General features: G+C 45.3%; 7 protein-coding genes across 7 annotated transcripts; 3 read left to right on the forward strand and 4 right to left on the reverse strand.

Moving 5' to 3' along the window:
- Positions 1–201: 201 nt before the first annotated feature.
- MELLADRAFT_88323 (uncharacterized protein) lies at positions 202–2,331 on the forward strand (the record flags this gene model as incomplete). The annotated part of the gene is made up of 7 exons (XM_007411600.1): positions 202–516; positions 595–704; positions 764–992; positions 1,051–1,293; positions 1,361–1,843; positions 1,919–2,175; positions 2,244–2,331. The coding sequence occupies 7 exons, from the start codon at positions 202–204 to the stop codon at positions 2,329–2,331; spliced, it is 1,725 nt and encodes a 574-aa protein (XP_007411662.1).
- A 2,076-nt stretch (positions 2,332–4,407) lies between these two features.
- MELLADRAFT_107900 (uncharacterized protein) lies at positions 4,408–5,022 on the forward strand (the record flags this gene model as incomplete). Its single annotated transcript, XM_007411601.1, has 4 exons — positions 4,408–4,429; positions 4,512–4,592; positions 4,685–4,900; positions 4,961–5,022. The coding sequence occupies 4 exons, from the start codon at positions 4,408–4,410 to the stop codon at positions 5,020–5,022; spliced, it is 381 nt and encodes a 126-aa protein (XP_007411663.1).
- A 711-nt stretch (positions 5,023–5,733) lies between these two features.
- On the reverse strand, positions 5,734–6,795 carry MELLADRAFT_107901 (uncharacterized protein; the record flags this gene model as incomplete). The annotated part of the gene is made up of 4 exons (XM_007411754.1): positions 5,734–5,827; positions 5,961–6,006; positions 6,127–6,664; positions 6,715–6,795. 4 exons carry the CDS (start codon positions 6,793–6,795, stop codon positions 5,734–5,736), a joined length of 759 nt encoding a protein of 252 aa, XP_007411816.1.
- A 467-nt stretch (positions 6,796–7,262) lies between these two features.
- MELLADRAFT_88324 (uncharacterized protein) lies at positions 7,263–8,203 on the forward strand (the record flags this gene model as incomplete). Its single annotated transcript, XM_007411602.1, has 5 exons — positions 7,263–7,308; positions 7,383–7,480; positions 7,535–7,897; positions 7,948–8,100; positions 8,159–8,203. 5 exons carry the CDS (start codon positions 7,263–7,265, stop codon positions 8,201–8,203), a joined length of 705 nt encoding a protein of 234 aa, XP_007411664.1.
- A 288-nt stretch (positions 8,204–8,491) lies between these two features.
- MELLADRAFT_88325 (uncharacterized protein) lies at positions 8,492–8,794 on the reverse strand (the record flags this gene model as incomplete). Its single annotated transcript, XM_007411753.1, has 1 exon — positions 8,492–8,794. One exon carries the CDS (start codon positions 8,792–8,794, stop codon positions 8,492–8,494), a length of 303 nt encoding a protein of 100 aa, XP_007411815.1.
- A 4,243-nt stretch (positions 8,795–13,037) lies between these two features.
- MELLADRAFT_28685 (uncharacterized protein) lies at positions 13,038–13,610 on the reverse strand (the record flags this gene model as incomplete). Its single annotated transcript, XM_007411752.1, has 1 exon — positions 13,038–13,610. A coding segment is annotated over one exon (573 nt), but the record flags the coding sequence as incomplete, so codon positions are not given.
- Positions 13,611–14,509: 899 nt separating this feature from the next.
- On the reverse strand, positions 14,510–15,707 carry MELLADRAFT_107903 (uncharacterized protein; the record flags this gene model as incomplete). Its single annotated transcript, XM_007411751.1, has 4 exons — positions 14,510–14,884; positions 14,934–15,095; positions 15,188–15,553; positions 15,615–15,707. 4 exons carry the CDS (start codon positions 15,705–15,707, stop codon positions 14,510–14,512), a joined length of 996 nt encoding a protein of 331 aa, XP_007411813.1.
- Between the last annotated feature and the right edge of the window lie 3,313 nt (positions 15,708–19,020).

The raw sequence follows: 19,020 nt of genomic DNA on the forward strand, positions 1-19,020 counted from the left end.
CTTTCAATCAACTTTCAATCAACTTTTTACTTATCATTTATCCGCTCAACTTTTAATCATTTTAATCATTATCATTAATCATTCACTATTATCATTTATCATTAATCATTAATCATTTATCATTTGCTTTTAATATTTCAATTTTACTTACTCAAACCTTTCAAACCCAATCACAACTATCCTCCTTTCAATCAGTCCAATATGAGCTCTGACTCTGACAATCTGTACGAAGTTGAAGAAGATTACGAAGAGGAAGAAGAAGATGCCCCGCTTCCTAGCGCCATATCTCAAAAATCATTGTTGCAATCTCAACAATCGAAAACCAATACGAATGAAACTTCCAGCAACGAGTCAGCACCACAGAAGAAGAAAGTTGGTAAAAAGGGCAAGAAAACCTTTTCTCTGCCGCAAGACCGCGAATCATTTGTCACCTTCATTGACGACAACACCACCCTTGACGACGAGGGTTATCCTCTTCTGCCCAATGAGAACACTATGTTTGTATGGCAACCAGGCGTAAAACTTGCCAATTGGGGAATGTTCCAATTCACGTATACAACCTCTGGCGGCGGAACAGGCAAAGGCACCGACTAGCGAACCATACGATTTACTTGCTTAGGAGTTTTGATCTGCAATGACTCCGATTGTCGATACCGTGGCTCACCTCCAACGTCTTCCAATAAACGAGTTGAATGGGCTAGCAAGTGAGTTTGATTTATTTCAATTTGTTTTCTGACCTGCGCTGACCGTGATATCCTCTCAGTCAGCAGAAGTGCCCAGCTGCACGGTGCCCTGGAATTCTTGAACACCTTCAATGTAAAGACACGATTTGTCGTTTGGACGAGCATTTACCAAGCGGTTGGGGAATTGTTTGTCACTCAGGGTTCCACCAACATCCATGGCCTCGTCGTGGAAAGCCTGACAAACTCTCGCTGGGCAAATTAGGCAAAAAGGTGGTCAAAAACCCCGAGGTTGGACCTCTGCGACTCAAAGTAAGTCAAATCACATAAATCACATATAAATTTGTATATAACTGACTCTTCTTGATAGGTGGGACGAGCTCCAGCAGGCAAACAGGAAATCGGCACAGCCAGCAGCATCCACCCAGCTTTTGGGAACCTCCATCGGACTGGATACTATCGGCGCAAGCTCCTTGTTGCTGCTGGAGTCATTCCCGAAAAGAAAATTCCTGGTGCAGGCGATAGTTTTCTGTTGGACATGATTCATTGGGCGAAGTTTTTTTTTTATTCCAATTTCATTCTAACTTGTGTTTCTTCGTTTTGTTTTGACATGGTTTGACTTTGCACTTTTAAATTTTAGGCGAGGCTTGAGGATGATCTCCTGTTCCTTCATGCCAAAGGACACACATATGACCTTCCAAACCAAATGGATGGCATCTATGCTTCTGACCCGCGATGAGAACGACAGGATCTATGGCGGTGGTTTAATCTTGGATGTTACTTATAAGTTTTTTGCAAACGGGTACTTGCTCACAACCTCTATGTTCAACGATGTCTTGAATCGTTGGATTCCCATTCAACTTACGTGGTTAAATGGGATGACTGAAGATCACTACGCCTCTCACTTCACCACACTGATGCGACAAATGCAAGAGGCCCAAATTTCATCTCGAATATCTTCTGCCGAATGCGACGTTCTTGTACGACAGGTGGTTGATTTCTCAATGGCTCAGAAGAGCGGATTCATCATGGCCTACATGGACGTCTTCAAAGAGGCCAATCGCCAAGTGGCTCTATCCAAGCTCAAAGGATGTCACGAGCACTTCAGAGCTCAGGTCACTCGAATCAAGCGAAATCGGGTCATTATACCTGCGGATGATGAGGTATGATAATATATATATATTTGGTTTGCATTTTGATTTCTAATAAATATTCTGCCTCTTATTCTGCCTCTATAGGCTACATTTCAGAAGGCTGCTTTTGGATTGTTGAAGCTGGATGAGCCCGGAGGTTTATCATTCAACAAAAAAATCTCCAAGTTACGCAAGGAGTATCCTAAAGCCAAACGGTGGATTGGATGGTGGCAAGCAGCCTACATTCAATCCATGCTATTTCGATCACGGCCTAAGCAGGTAGATGATGACGGACTCTGTGATGATCTGTCCGCCACAACCAATGCGCAAGAGTCCATGCATCGAGTTTACTACATGATTTCGTAAGTACTCAATACTTTCCAAAATTTCATTTTATTTTGTTAATAATTTCATCTTCTCATTCTTCCAGCAAAGGGAACTGTACCGTGCAAATAGGGCTAGTCCAGCTGTATGCTTTGGTTGGTAGTCTTGAAAGAGACTATCACGATCTCTGTTGAGGTGTTCAAATTGAGTACGGTGGTGAAGCTAAGAACTACAAGAAGGTAGCCCAGCTTCTGGCACTACGCCAAATCAATAATATACCATGGAGTTTAGAAAAGTCAAGATGTAGAAAATTCTCAGCAATGCATGAGAGGTAGGAAAAATTCAAAGAAGCAATGGTTGAATCAGTCTGTGATTTCCCATCATTTTGCATATTTTTTCATATTTTTACCTTGAGTTTTGAAGATGTTACAGAGAAAAATGATTTTGGGGTGTATTTGGTCAGAAACTCAAATTTTGTCCAAAACTACCTGGGCTTGGGCAGAAACGTTTCAACAATCACAAATACAACAATTTTCTTTCAATCAAACTGGCATTTGCACATTATGAAAGCCACATACTGGATTTACAGTTTCCATTTGGATGCTAAAACCCTTGCGGAACAGATTTATAAGCTTTTCTAGCTTTGCTGTTGGGGACGGTGATTGCTGTACCTTCTTCATTTTTGGACACACACCACTCATTCTAATGTGTATCTGGTAAAACAAACATGCAGCTTTCAGAATGGGCAGACATTCCAGATCTTGACACAAAATTGACAATTTTATTGGTCTCACAAGGTTGATGCCTCCATGACTGCCAGTTTTGGGCATAAACTGAGTTTCTGACCTGATATACACTGCTGCCATAACCATCTTCAAAAATATGCAAAATGATGGGCACACACAGGGGAATGCAACCCTTATTTTTCCATATTTTTTTGACCCCTTCTGCCTTGTGTATAATCTTCTATGTCTTTTTAATTTTCTAAACTCAGCGGTAAATTTGCAATCTGGCGTAGTGTGGGATGGTCAAAGAAGATGCGCAGACCTTGCGATTTCAAGAATGACGGCCGCCCTCCTGATACGACAGACAAATTACTTGGACGGCCCAAAAAGCTAGGACGACCTAAAGGTGCTACCAACGTTGATCGCCATCCTGTGACAACTTACCAAGGCTTTGTAGCATCAACCACTCCAGGACGTCAATTTCGATGCTGGCTTGATGCCATGACCGAATGTCTTTACGCGGTTCACACACCACTCTGGTACAGCCGGTCAAAGGGTAAATCTGTTCATATATACGCTAAACTTATGAATTTTTTTTCTGCAAGATCCACTTGCGAAATCACCAACGTTGGCAGTATCAGATCCATCCTTTCTATAGCTCAGAATACCCTCCACGCTGCCATTCAAAAACAATGTCCTGGGAGTTTCAATTCAGACTGTTATTCTTCTGCTGATCAATATTTTGATGGAATATTTGACATTGATACTCGACCCAAATCACCTTCATCACCCAGTATGACTCAGCGATTGTTTCGAGTTGTCTGCAAACGTAAACTGGTGTGCTCCAACGACCACATGGACATCATCAATGAATCAATCAACCTCAACACCATCACTCTGTCGCATGAACATTTTGCAACCCAGTTCACTTACAACACAATTCCTGAACTGCTCGAGCAATGGACTTCCAATACCGGCTTCCAGCGAGTTTCAGCACGGCACTGTCGACCCTGCAAAGCTAAAAACGTCAAAAATAACCCTCCATACCTGGAAAGATCTCGGCTCCAATTCTCTCCTCCTCCCCCTCATCTTCATATTCAGCTTGATGTTGCTTATTTTTTGGGTACACGAAGGGAAGAAGCAGACAGAATGATGGCTGAAGCTAATTTACCTTACGAATTAATAATTCAAGGCGTCAAGTATCTGATGCGGGCTTGAGGATTTTGGGGAGAAAATCACTACTGGTGTAAAGTAGTTCGAACTGTGGGTAACCTCACCGGTGTTTGGCTGAACAACAACCTGGTCAATGCCGGAGTTGCGACATTGGTCTCTAGCACTGTAGAATCAATTGGAGGCACAGCTGCCAATACCACATGGGCTATGTACTCCCGCGAACCAACGGACAATGAATTGAAGATAATCAAGGAATCAGAAGCCATCATCAACAAAGCGCATAAGGTGAAAGGGGAAGAGGAACCGCAGGATGAAACACAGGAACCGGTTACACCCCATGGTATTACTTCACAATTGGAAGACTGTTTTGGCATGGAATCAGATGAGGAAGAAGGTGAGCAAAAATCTCTTTCGATTTGCAGCATCATTTCTTTTTGGCTTTGCATCTTTTGAATCTCTTTAATTTTTTTGTCCAGATATCAAACACAAGCATCTTGCTTATTCCCAACAGTTGGAAAACTGCTTTGCCCTTCCATCAGATGGGGAAGATGAAGAACGTGAGTTCAACATTCATTTTTTTTATTCATCATTTTGTTATTCATTTTGTTTTTTTATTCATCATTTTGTTAATTATGTGATCATGTTCTAGCGCGGAAGGCTGCCTCCTTATTTGATGGTATCATGTCTCCCGACGAGTTGGAAGACATGATTGCTTTTGGTGTTAATGAAGACGACACCGAAGGCGAAGAGGAAGATGTTCCTTTGGCTACTCTCCCCCTTCCATCATTGCCGGAAGAGTTGGTGAAAGAGGCGGGAGAAGCAGACAAGGACCAGTGGGAAATGGTAGAAGAAGAAGTGATGCTACGTGAGTGGGCATCATCAGAGGTCCAATGTACCACTGATGTTTTTCTATTTTTTTTGTCAGCAAAAAAAATCAAGCTGAAGCTGAAAGGTTTAAATGCACCTGAGTGTTTAACGAACAACTAGGATGATGACACTGTCACTGTCGACGTCACACCTGCAGAACCTATTACGTTGCGCAAGTCATAGCGTAAGAGAAAGTAGCGGCTGCATTTAACTATTTATCTTGAATCTTTTTCATTCTTGTTTCACAGTCTCTCGTTAATTGAATTTGTGGCTCTGTTACCTCTCTAATTTCATTTTCAAAGTCTCTCATTAATTGAAATTAGTCGTTTAGTTGTTTCTTCTTCTTCTTGAATCTTTTTATTTCGTAGTCTTTCATTAATTGAAATTGGTCTTGTCTTTCTTTGACTGTGACTCTCAACGTCGTGAAATTGTAATGGTTCCATGTATCAATTTTGCATTGCAACATAGTTGGTCACGGTCTTTATTGCGAGCGTCGCAAAATTGAGAAAACGCGGAGTGAAAGTGGATTTTTGCGACTCTTCTCTCGTCACAGACATTAATGACTGTTAACGATCGGTCGCAAAAGTCATGACCTCTCAATGGAAGTATACTTTTACGAAGGTTTTTCCTTACGGAGTAAGTCGTCCGCAAACGAATGGCCGTAAAAGTCAATAAAGTGTCCTCTGTAGACTACTTTTCCGGCCAACTTTTTATTACTCACGAGGTCTTGGGCGGCTGCGCCGCCCCTTGGGCATGACTTGACAATCCCACCACCCTTTGCTCGGTGCGGGAAGTAAGCGATTTTAGATGGACCATACACATCGAGAATTCTTATTGAACAACTAGAAACAAACTATGAACAACTCGGGCATGACCAGCCACGCCATCCTCGTATTGCCACACTATACGCATCACATACATCACACTATGAACAATTACATCACATGAAATCAAGCCGACGTGAGCCAAGCAATTACAGCGCCGACCTCAAGATGCGAACTGTCTACGCCCAAACCTCGCGCTGTAGCCTCTAGCTGCTAGCCCGCGGCGTCTCTTACTGCGCCTCACCCCATGCCTGCGCGCCACTAGCCTGACCCTCGTCACCTACTCGAATCATGTCAGTTCGCTGCAATCATGTCAGTTCGCTGCAATCATTACATTCCACTTGAGACTTAAGGTACTCACGTTCACTTCCCATGAATTTCTCTCCACGTCAAAGCCTACGACGTTCCCGCGGAAGTATACGATGTTGTTCACGTCCAGGAGATCCATCGGCAGAGTACATGTCAGACCCGGCTCCAAAATGTAGACCACCGTGAACTCGACTGTGCTCGACTCCTATTGAAGCACTGTCAGTTTTGGCCTCCGCCTCACTACCGCATGCAACACTTACCAGAGAATTCCACATTCGATGCCTAACTACGCAGACTTCGTCTCGCAACGTCCCTCGAAGTCCAGGCCTCCCAAACCACTCTAATACCTTCCCAGTCCCCTCGGTCGTCACCTTGTTCACAAGTGCAACCGGCGTCACGTCTGCACCTCTAAGCCGTACAGTGTTCCACCTCTCTTCAAACAAAATAGTCCGCCCATCCTGACACAAAAAAACTGGACCTTGAATTGAGTACGTGTCCGCTCCTCGCAAGCTACTCCGGCGTGCGACGCCTGCAACTACCAATCCACAAATATCCACTCTTGCTCGTCGTGTGAACACATTTGTCTCGAGAAGCCGATATCGCCCATTCCCGTCTTGGTCGAAAATCAACTACCACAACATGTCAGCAGCAGCGTTTCGAAGCATTCTCGCGGACTCACTTGCGGTCCCAAGTAAAATATGCCGCCAAACCTCAATTCAAGCTTCAAGTCAGCGTCCTCGAATGTGATCCGGTTGTGCATGTTCCAATGTACGTGAAGCGCTTTGATGATGTGACAGAAGATGATATCAAGTGGGGAGGAAACGGAAATAAAGGTGCACGAAATCAAGACCAATTGATCACCAACTGGAGTGCTCCTTTTATAGCTCCAGCTCCATTTCATAAGCCACGCCAACTTCGTACCATCGTCAGGTCTTGCACCGCTCTATATCGGACCTGATTCATTTAGACCAGGTCATGATTGGCCCTGTAGTCGTTCACTTGCTCGGCTTGACTAGGCGAGTATTTCAATCCTCTCTCTTCCATGTTTTCGGACTCTCTATCATTTTCAATCCAATCCTACGCCGCTCGTGAGGGCGCGCTTCGCGACTACGTTCCTGATTCCATACAGTGTTTCACATTTACCGCTCCTAAAAGTGCTGTTCAATCAATCACATGCACATAACGTCAGACTTACGTTGAGTGCCTCTACACTGTCCACCTTGATAGATGAGACGCCCCAATTTCGCGCCATTCCAACGGCGCTCTGCGCATAGTGAGCTTATTCTCCTCGAACTACGCCTACTCGTGAATCTGAATCGGGGCTATGGCGCTCTGTTCCTCGCCCAGGTCCTTATCACTACTGCGCGTCGAATATCTCATACATGGCGCAACCTCATTCTCGTTCGACTGTCACGTTAGACAGCACCTTCACTCTTGGAGATACCGTCAGTGAACACTTGACTGTTAGTCGTAATCGACCCAGGCTGACTTTTGTTCAGGTTGAGGAGCAAACACGGGATCGACATTTCTATGCCAGACGCTTCTGGACTCACCTTGTCGACTCGTCGACTCCATCGAGTGGGACTCCGCTCATCGTCTGCGAGCCGTTTGGGCAATATATCCTTGAGCAACACGTTCCGTTTGCTTTGCGTGGGAATCTCATCTTGTTACCTTACCCTCGCCAACCGATCTTGCACGTCAACCCTACCCAGTACGTCGAGACTTCGGCCGCTTCCGAAACCAACATGGCCAACATCAATACTATGAGTGTCTCTTCCTTCGGGAGAGTAATGACCTGTAACTTGTCAGACGACGAATTCTACTGGGACGTCGTCATGGAACACCGTGACTATGAGTTCAACGTGAGTCCTAAATACCAGCTGCTCCTCATCAATTCTGACGAATTCTACAGGAGCGTACGCACTATAGTTTCACCATTCGGTACATTGTGAGTCATTGGATAATGACCACCTCGCCCGACGACACATTCGTCGATGGCTCAATACTCTCAATCTTGGGCTCCATTAGCTCGTACGGACTCGACGCGGCCTCATGGACAATTCGTGTGAGTCACGTCACTCGCCATTCCCGAATCATACCTGAGACTGACTCCTACGGGCCAGGCACTCCGCGTACGACCAGCACCTGCGGAAGCTCTTCATCATTAGAGACTTCCTCAGTATGTCTGCTAGCTTGTAGAGGTAAAAATCCAGGGCTCGTTCTAACTCACACGTGGTAATCCTTGACTGTCTGCATACTGGTCGACTATTGAGCGAGATGTCAACAAATGTTTAGCCTCTGTGTTTTGATCTCCTCGTATGCGGCAATAATATTTCAATCTAATTAAATTACTACAAGGATTGTATAATAGCCTCTGTGTCTTGATCTTGTCGTATGCGGTAATAACATTTGAATCTAATTACATTACTACAAGGATTGTATTGTTACAGGGTGGCTCAACTCTCAGACCCTTCGAGCAAACCTCGGTATACAACATTGACTGTCTTAAATTCACGCTCTGCTTCAGTCACCACTACCCTTGTCCCTGCAGCTGAAGTGCATCTGGACAGACCTACATACAACTGACCGTGTGCGAATACAGGAGTCGGCAAGACCAGACACACGTCGCTGAGAGTCTGCCCCTGAGACTTGTTGATTGTTAACGCGAAGGCCAGCGTGACAGGGAATTGAAAGCGATAGAATGAAATGGGAGCTGCTTCGTTGCCAGGGTGGTGGAGTGCCATCATTGGTAGCGACATACTCACACCCCTATTTGCGCCATTCACAATCAGGCACTGCAAGGCGTGGTCGGACGCTGCCGTGACCAAGAGCCTTGTGCCATTGCATAGGCCCGTCGCCAAATTCAGATTCCTAAGCAACACCACGACACAACCAACCTTGAGCTTCAGCGTATGCTGTGGGAACCCTGGGAAATCAAAACTGTTCAAGATATCAGACGTGACGTGCTCTTCGTTCTCTTCATCAATATGGTCTATTGACTTGTAACTCCGCTGGACCCCTTCAACTGAACCGAGGATAGAACCATTGAGTTTGTCGACCGTAAGATTGAGGGGCGTGATTATAGCTCTTTGACCGTAGTAGACTCCCAGCTGCTCCCATGCTCCTCGGCGGACCATCCCGTTCGCCGACGAGTAAAAACTCTGAATGCTTGACGCTTTGAGACTATTACCTGGCTTGACACTCGCGGAGTCCACATACTCCAAGAGAATCCTTTCTTGCGTATGGGATTGCAACTCTCCAGAACCTAGCTTGAGTAACCATTCCGCGAACTGACTATTAACAAGAGCGACACCTTCTTCGCCTCCTGCTTGTCCCAATCGCATATTGATGGTCAACTTGAACTCTTCAGTCTTCTCCCAGAGGTAGGAGTACTTCATACATGCTCTGACAGCATCCATGACGCTCCCGTGCGGTACTACCGGTAAGATCTGCCTGAAGTCGCCCAAAAACAACATTGTGATGCCGCCGAAAGTCTCGTCCCGATTCCTCAAGTCCCTCAGTGATCGGTCTACACATTTGATTGAATGTTTGTTCATCATTGAAATTTCATCCCAAACGATGAATTGTGTTGACATGAGTTGCCGCCCTACAGCGGTCGAGGGTGAGAAGGTGCATGTTGATTCTTTGTTTGCGTTGAGCGGAATCTTCAGTGCTGAGTGAGCCGTGGCACCTTCTAATAGCAGAAGCGCAGCGATGCCAGAAGAGGCCACTGAGACGAATCCGACGTCGTTGGCGTTACAATAGTGTAAGCAGGCATTGAGCAAGAATGTTTTACCACAGCCACCAGGCCCATCAACAAACATGATACCACCAGACATTGTCGTGATTTTTTGGGCGACTGAATCGTAGACAGCTCGTTGCTCCGAATTGAGTTTAGGTACCGCGTCACGCAAGAAGGCTTTGCTTTCCTCGATGCTTACACCACCCATAGAATCGTCTTCCTCGTCTATACCGATGAGCCTTAGAAGCGGCCAATTGACTGCTTGCAGGCCAACTGAATCGAGTGAGGAGCCCATATCAACCAGTGTTGACTCCAATAGCGAAAGACCGAGGTGCTCCAGTGGAATCTCGGTCGGAGTAACCAGCGGCCGAGTAAGAGCCAACCTATACTGACAGTCGTCAATCAGGTCGTCTAGGTGTTTGTCCCACAATCCTTGAGGGTCCGCCGGAGGGCTATGCACAAGGATTAAAGCGAACATGTCGCGGAGTTGACCTCCAGTCTTGAGTAAAGCCGCTTCAGTTAGGCATGCGTCGTAGTGTGTGTCACTTAGGAGTAGACCGCGAGCATTTGCTGCTCCTCAATAGGACGCGTATCGTACGCCATTGACTGTCTTCAAGTCTTGGAATGATGTTGCGCCACGGATCGAAGTTAACAGGAGACGGAGGTAATAACGGTCTCCGTGCCCCGGCTTCGCAAAGTACAGGCGTGAAACAGTCACAGAGTCCTTCACCCTCCTTGACCATTCCTTCTCAGACTTATTCCACCAGAAATACTTTGTCATTTCTGTGTACAATAAGGCGCGAGTTGACAAAATTGTACAATCTATTTTGAAGTCTTCTGCACATAATCTCATGTACTCGGACAGCGTCGTTCTCGTTGCGCGGCCAGAATCCAGCGCTGCCCGAAGCGCATCGCGATTACGAAAGTACACCATCTGATTTTGCTCGTCGTGGAGCGACAGTCGTGTGATTGCTGGGTGGCGTCCGGATAACGCGTACTTGAGCAGTCTCCAAGCCGCTGAGGAGGGCGTCAGATTGTGAAGTACATTACATGACTTGAAGAGAAGGAGACTCACCTTCCGCCGCTCCAAGGAAGCGTGCATCCACATAATCAGTGGGCTCATCATCTGTTTCAAGACTCAAGTCTTGTCGATCATGGCCCTTTGCAATATATTTATACAAATACTTGACTGCCTTCATGCTTACGGCAATTTCGACATTGATATGACAGCGAAATTTGAGTAAAAGGAAGGGATTGTAGGGTACGATGTCGCGGTTGGTGTAAGTGTTTCCATTTTTTTGAAAGGAGGCTCCATTATCCGGTCTCCTGTATCTAGGGTATGCTCCTTCCGTCATAACGGTAGTTTCTTCGAATGGTTGCGGATATCCATACTTACACTTTCTTCCATTCCAACAGCTTTTGCCTTCTCCACATGGTCCATGAACCATGTACTCAGTCACGAGCGAATACAACAATTAGGGTATACAAATATGTTCTGGGAATTTCCAGAAGGTTTTTTCCAGAACGCCAGAACCCTTCTGGCATTCGGGAAAACACAATCCAAAATCTGCAGCCGTCTGGATCAAGTGATCGACGTTGATCCCCCACCTTCAGCCAACCAAGCAGCCCTCACAAAAATCCAATCGTCACACCATTGGCCTTTGACTTTCAAAACCTCGGCCCTTAAGATTTGAAGCAGGTTTTTAAATGTATACTCATCTTAAGAGGGATTCATCGGTTTCAATTTGTGTTCGTTTCTTAGTTTTCAAATGTCTCTCAAAAGGAAACGAGATCTTCAAGTGCACAAAATCAATCGATGCACAGTCTTGTTTTGTATCCTTTTTGAGATTTCTTCAGTCTCATTTGACTTGGTGTTAAGCTGTAAATATGTACCTTTTTGAATTGAAATGATTGTTGTTAATCTTGTTTTGAGTTTTTAAAACGATCGTTGTTGATCTCGTTTGATTTGTCAATTTCAGACCTCTTTTCAAACTAATGAGATCATTGTTTCCGAACCAATCTCTTTGAAAACCATGTTAGTTACCTACTTGAAAGCTTTGCTCTTCATGTTGACTGTCTTTGTGATTTGCCTGAAAACCGACTTCACAAAGAAGTTGAACATTAATTGAACTCCTCAGAAATTTGATTTCAATTCTCTAATCGACTTGAACATCTTTTCTCGATAGATGTTCGAGTCGATTAGAGAAAAATGTTGTATCTCAAATGTCTGATCGACTCGAGGATTAAGGTGAGAGTAGTGAATCGTGATGAGATGAAGTAGCTGATGGTGATGTGATTTGGTGCTGAGGTGAGTAGGGATGAGGGGTGAGCTGGTGGAGTTGGGTTGTGTTCACGGGGTTTCTGGCATTCTGGAAGTGTGGTGCATTCAAATTTGCTGAATGCCAGAACGCCAGAACACACCAAAAAAAAAACTTCTGGCGTTCTGGAAAAAACCTTCTGGAAATTCCCAGAACATATTTGTATACCCTAAATGGCTCCTTGTCCTGGTCCGGAATCGTAGCACGGACAAGAAGGTCAATAGCTTCTGGCGTTTTAGGTGTCGAGGCCTTGTCGAGTATCAGGACATTGTGAGTATGCGGAGATCCACGTTTTTGAAACTCGACCGTGTGAACGTGTGAAATGCAGACGCCTAACCTTCCTCGCTTCAGGACATCGCGATGAAGTTCTTTGAGCTTCATGTGATACACCCTTGCAACTAAATCTGGCCGGTCTTCTGCTGACTGCCCTTCAAATAGAGTCCGAGTTATTTCGTCCCAGTTTGTGTTGGCCGTCATAGTGATGAAGAGACTCTGCCTGCCGAATGCTTTAACTAACGCCATCGCATCTTGATACAGTTGATGCATATGTCTTGGGCCACCAATGAACGTCGCTGGCAAGATTATGTTGTGGCCTATCGTCAAGTCTTGGTTGTTCAAGGCTTCTGTTGCTCCGTTGTAAAGTTCCGCTCTCAGCTTGGGTTGATTCTTTGAAATGAACTTGAGTCTTGCATTTTCCACACATACATACATGTCAACTAAGTATTCCTGAAACAGCCTGCCACCTCTCAAAACAGCCGAAAAAACATTGTCTCGCGCAAACAGTGTATACGCGTACCATTCGAGTGCTGTAACCTTGCCGGAGGGACCTGTTCCAAATAAGCAGTTAGTAATTGAGCAAATTCTAGACGTCTCACTTGGCTTACGTTTCTCGGAGAAATGCCTGTAGTGCTCGTCCCAACCATGCGAGCCGTACATTAAAAAAATGGGATATCGTAGGGAAAAGTAGTTTGTATTCAACTCAGAAATTCGGCGGAGTTCACCTGATTGCCAATGGACAATGATGTCTCGGTCCTTTGAACCAACCATACCGTCACCCGGAAGAATTGCAGCTACCTGGCTGCACGTAGGATAGTTATAGCGGTTTGAATTACGACCATTTCGCTGAAGCGACTTAATCTTGATTGTTTTGACTGGCCCAGGTCCAAGGATCGCCTCTGCCGCCTTATAAAGTTTGGCGAAGGGGTTGTTGTGGTAAAGGAATGCTTGAATTGTTCCTAAGGTCTGAATATTCATGCTAGAGTTGGATGGCTTTCTGAGCGCTAATTCCTCTTCGGCTTGGTCCCCGAAGATGAACATTTGCGCAAAAGTCTTACTCGCTCCTGGTAGCGGGAGGAGCGAGCCAATCAAATGAGTCAAGGAGCCTTTAATACGGTAGCTCCAGGCACCTCCATTTTCCACAACCGTTTTGTCTTGTTTGGCGGCAGTTGAGGTGAAGGAGACCGTGTTGTTAAATGTCCGGATATTGCGTCTAAAGTTTTTCGAAACTAACATGAGTAGGTCAGAAGCAGCGCTTTCGGGAAGTTGTTTTGTCAGATAATGACTTACTCCCGTCTTGATTGGTCAACAATCGTCGAAGGAAGGCCGGTGTTAGGCCACTTTGCAGATGGTTGCTTGGCAATCCTACGGCCCCCTGCTGACAACAAATTGAGTAGCTCGCAGACGCCGCGTTCATGGTTTGTTGAGTACGTTCGAGCCTCCAGTGGAGTGCCCCGCAAGTCGCACAGTGGTCGTCGCAGTTCCCAACGTCGTAGGGTATTTCGGCCTTGAATCGAGATAGGATGCTCGCTTCCGTAGTTTCTTCGAGAGTCGAGGAAGCCAGGCCACACCCCGTGATTTCTTTGTCATCGTTGGACTGGGAGTGGCTAGAGTCGCTGTCGCTACTCATCACGCGGGAATAGGGAAGGTGGTGTTGATTGTTGGAAGCGAATTATACGAAGCAGTCTACCGAACTACAAGGATTGATCAGCTAGGAAGGAGAAGATCGAGAGGAATGTACGTGGGTAGCGGAACGTGGTGAGTGCACTCGAACGTCAGGATTGAGAGACGTGGGTCACCTCTATTTCAAGAGGATAAATCAGTGACCGGTAGGACCATCCTGGTCCAGTTTGGAGTAGGTCATGATTGAAACGGAATCAAACTCCGCAGAGTTGAGCGATTTGTTTCTTGTCCGGGCAGTCAAGATGCGCGCCTAGTTCGGTCTGGGATAGTCATCAATGAGACTACTCTGGGTATGGATCAATTGGAATCAAGGAATAGTATTACAATTGCTAGCAAATGGTCGGATAGGAATGAGTACATGATTATAACCTGGTCAAGAGAGATTACATCTGGTAGTAGGACTTCGAGTGGACACAGACAAAGTATGTTGACTATAGGGATCACCTGGCTTCAATCTAAGCCCCCTTTGGCTTCTTAGCTTGTCGTCCTGAAGGTGCACGCTTGGATGTGCTTGGACCGGGTTCAGGAGCTTCAGGGGGAGTCATAACAATGTTCCCGTCGTCGTTGAAGTAGCCCTCTTCGGCGGGAGGTGGTGGCCGCTTCTTGCCTTTTCCGGCGGTGCCAGAAGCGCTCGCAGGGGTGGAAGTCGTGGTAGGGCTGGAAGTGTTGACATGCCTGTTTGAATCATTAGCCACTGAGATTTGTTTGAGTGACATCATGATTACGTACTTAGCTGGGCGAACTCTCCCAGTGGGAGTAACTTTAGTACCGGAGGCGGGACGCTTCTTGGATAGCGTTTCGTGACCACTGGCCACGTTGAGTGCGGTGACCTGGTTTGTTGATGGTGTTAGGTACAAGTCAAGTGTAGGCACGGCGAACAGGACTTGCCTCGACAATCCACCGACTGTTGTCGTTGTCCCAATCTACGAAGAATCCCTGAACCAGAGTCTCCTTGCCGTCCTGGATCAATACTTGAGATGCTTTCATTTTGACTGTTGGACGGATCCGGTACTCGACTTCAAACTCGATCGAGTCACGGAGCTTCATGCGAAGCATTGAGTCAGTAAGCGGAAAGGAATGACATGTCGAAGTAGGAGACGTGAGAGCGAACTTACTTAAGGATTGTAGTCGACGTGGCTCATCACGAAGGCAAGCGTAGTGTCGTCCATGTCTGGCTCTGGCAGTTCACGACGTGAAGAGACGATGCCGAAGCCTGAAGCAGAAGTATTGTTATGGAGTTCGCCTGCAAACGTGTCCGACGTGCCGACCAGAATTTTGTGGTCCGCTTCGAAGTATAGCTTGTAGTCCGCGGAGTCGGGACTTGGTAACATCTTGGCCTTGATAGCGTAGCAGTGGTTGTCCATCGGCACTTCCATAGAACCGCAGTACGCAATAAGGTCGCCGTCGTACTCGCGCTCGTTATCACCGTCCCATCCACTGCAGGTGATGGCGACGGTTGTACCTTGGTAAGTATAGATCCTATTGTCAGCTGGTGCGAGCTGGTGTAAAAGCGAAGTGAGTTATTGAAATACCTATAGCAGACAGGGGGTGGCTACTCACGGTCTCGGTAACTTTGAATACGCTTGAAACCATGAAGGAGTGGGACTTCTTGGTAGGCGCATTCGACATGTTCTTGCTCATGGCTTTTGACATTATGTAAGCGCTTGATCTAGATTGGAAGTGGATAGGAACAAGAGTCGTCGTGGGAACGATGGGAGAGAGGGCGAAGTGAATTTGGGATGGCTTTTGTGCAAGGGAAAAGCTCGGAAGCGGCTCTTTTGAGGATATGTTCAATTGGTGAGATTGATGCGTTGAGAAAGAAAAGGGTGAAGCGGTGAGAATTCCGAGGGATTGAAGTCGACTTTTATAGCGATCGGAGCGGAATATAACGTTGCGACTAGAGGTGGCTAGAAGTTAGTGATGAAGCAGGGTTGAAGCTGTGCCTGGCGAGCTGGAAGGGACGTTGTCGCCTTAAGGATAGTGATTTTGTTTGAGACCGGTCGGTAGGTTGGCGTTTTCAGAGGTGGCGAGGTGAGAGACTCGGCAGAAACCGAGTTGGCAATGTGGAAGCGACGCGAGGTAACCAAGAAAGGCTAAGACGAATTCAACTGATGGTGGTTGCAGGTCGAGAATGGCAGGGTGCGCACGTCTCAGATTGATTGTGTCCAAGGCGAATTTTGAATGGGACTGGGGACCAGTCGGTGGGAGAAGTGTAGGTAAGATGATGAAGTGTGGAAGCGAGGCACTCAGGCAAACTGCTAGGAATGTGAGAGAAAGTCGAGCGCATGCCTCGGCAGTGTAAGAGATGTGTGAGGATTTAGTGTTTTGAGTCGACTTGAGGAGGAGTAAGGCTGAGGCGAAGCTGGTTTGGGGCGGGTCTGTTGCGAAGCAGGGCGGCGCGGCGCGGGAAACGGGGCATTGTCTGGTCTTGGGAGTGGCTGTGCAGGGCGGCGCGGCGCGAGAAACGAAGCATTGTCTGGTGTTGGGAGTGGGTCTGGGAGATGGTTGCTTGAATTTGTGATTTTATATTTTAGATTTCTTAACGAACATTTTTTTGGAAATATTGTCTGTAAAATTAAAGACCACCCCGGGATAAATGTACTTTTACAAACAACACAATTTCCGATGATTATCGTCCGTAAATCGATGTTCGTAAAAATCTCGGGCCCCGTAAACAACCCATCAAACACAAAATAATGGGTCAATAGATTTTTACACTCAACGATTTACACTCAATATTGGGTGTAAATTCCATTGAGTGTAAAAATCAATGTGTAGGGGGGTCAGATGCAATTTCACACTCAATCTGACTGATTTTCTGAAGTGTAAAAAATCATGTGTAAATTTTTGAGTGTAAAAATGTAAAAGAATATGACCAAGTTACACTTTTGCCTCTATTTTTTACATACAATATTGAGGGCAAAAAAAGTTGGGTGCAAAAGTAAATTTTGACAGGCATTTCGCCACTTTTGCACTCTTGCCATTTACACTCAATAAGGAGTGTAAATCATCAGAGTGCAAAATTCCAAAGGGCTACCTCACAATTACAATTTTACACCTTACTTTTTGAGTGAAAAAACCCTTGACTTGGGGAAAAAATTGCTAAGTGACCCAGCCCTTCCCACATCACATACTTTCTCACCAAGCCAACTTTGCAATACCTGCAGTGTAATTTTACAAAGGACCACCCCCAAAGTTCAAATTTACACACACGAACAAACTTAAACTCAACAAAGTCCCATGCTGTGTCTCACACCCTTTGAGCGCAGCAAGGGACTTATGACAAACTCATACGCTTTTGCTTGTGAGGGGGATTCCTTTTTGCAGCAAAAATTTGTCCGTCTTATAAAACATTTTTATGTGTCTAAGGATTTTCTTGAGGTAAAGAAATCGGTTGCTTGCCTCCTTGAGAAGCATCCATTCACCAAATAAAAAACTGAGGATACCAAGGGATTCTCTCTCAGTTTCTTCTCAAAGTTCAAGATTTTCCAGTGTTTTCAAGGGTTTTGTTGTATTTTTGAAAATCAAAAGGCAATTATACACACAAATACAGGGCCAATTGGAGAAAGAACTTGAACTTCAAGAGCCAGTAGAGGGAGGATTCCTTGGATTCCCCCGATCCGCCTCAATTTGGACAACCCGGTCGCATCTCTCCTCCCTGGTATGTTGACCGGGTTGGTCTGTTCACAACAACAATGGTAATGATATTGCGGATTTTGAAGATGTTACTCGATCACAATTATCACAGAGTGATAAAGCCCAACGTGCATTTGGCCAAACTGATGATAGTAAGTCAGATTCTTTGCTTCTAGTTTGTATCATCTATCTCAACACTTTAGGGTATGTTTGGTTGCAATTATTTTTGTTGATTATTTTGAATAATATCAATTATTTTGCAAAATAATCGCTGTTAAAAAAATACGTCTGGGACCATTTATGGTACCCAGAAATAAACTCCTTCCCCGTACCAAAAGGAGTTTTAAAGGGCCCTTTGTATGAACGCCAAAATGGAGTTTAAACATGTGATAAACTCCTTTTTGGACTCAACAAAATTTTGTCTTGAAGGACTTCAACCAGCTTCAACCCCCATTTCAAATGCTATTTATTTGACTCAATCAAGATCAACACCTTCAACACTAAACCATCATACTCAACACTAATCACCAACCAATCTTCACTTGTATTTCTATCTCCTAGCTGCCTTTCCTTCTGCTTCTGTCTCACCAATCATCACCTCAAATCTATCTTGTGTTTCTCCAATATGAATCTAGAACTGAATTTAATTCTGATTCCTGTAGAAAGAAGCTTGAAAACCAAGTTTGATTGCCGAGACAAGTTATCAATTGTTTGATGTCCAGTCAACAATCAATCATTCACTCTTGATCAATTGTTGAACCTCAAAAGCTCTCAAAGGATACAAAAACATATCACCCTCAAAAGATGAGATACGAACGTGGAGGTGGGTGTTGATTATGGATTGGTTGTTGAGTTTTGATCAATGGGTCAATTCCAGTCAATTATTCAATTTCGCCCGTTCCATTTCAATCGATTGTTCAACATGGACTTTGATGAAAAGTTTGTTGGATGGGGACAAAGATACAGATGGATGGGAGGTGGTAGAATGTGAAGTGAGGTGAGGTGAGAGGCGGTGAAGAACCTTCAAGGGAAGTTTACAAGATGTGTCTGGTTGGGATTTCCAACCAAACATGATTTTCTCAAATGTACCCATAACGGAGTTTGTTTAAAAAAAACTTGATTTGAACAATAAACTCATTTGCCCCAGGGCAATGTACCTGGGGTCAAACGGAGTTTACAATTTGTAATCACAACCAAACGTACCCTCATTTGTCTTCTCTCTCAGGTCCTCTCCCAACTTTTGATTGTACCAAACCTTTGCACCAAGTGACTTATGCAACGGCACGTATACTTGATGACTGATGGTGTCAAAGAGCCAAAGCCATCTAAA

Source organism: Melampsora larici-populina (assembly GCF_000204055.1).
Source record: "Melampsora larici-populina 98AG31 unplaced genomic scaffold MELLAscaffold_26, whole genome shotgun sequence".
Lineage (NCBI taxonomy): Eukaryota > Fungi > Basidiomycota > Pucciniomycetes > Pucciniales > Melampsoraceae > Melampsora > Melampsora laricis-populina.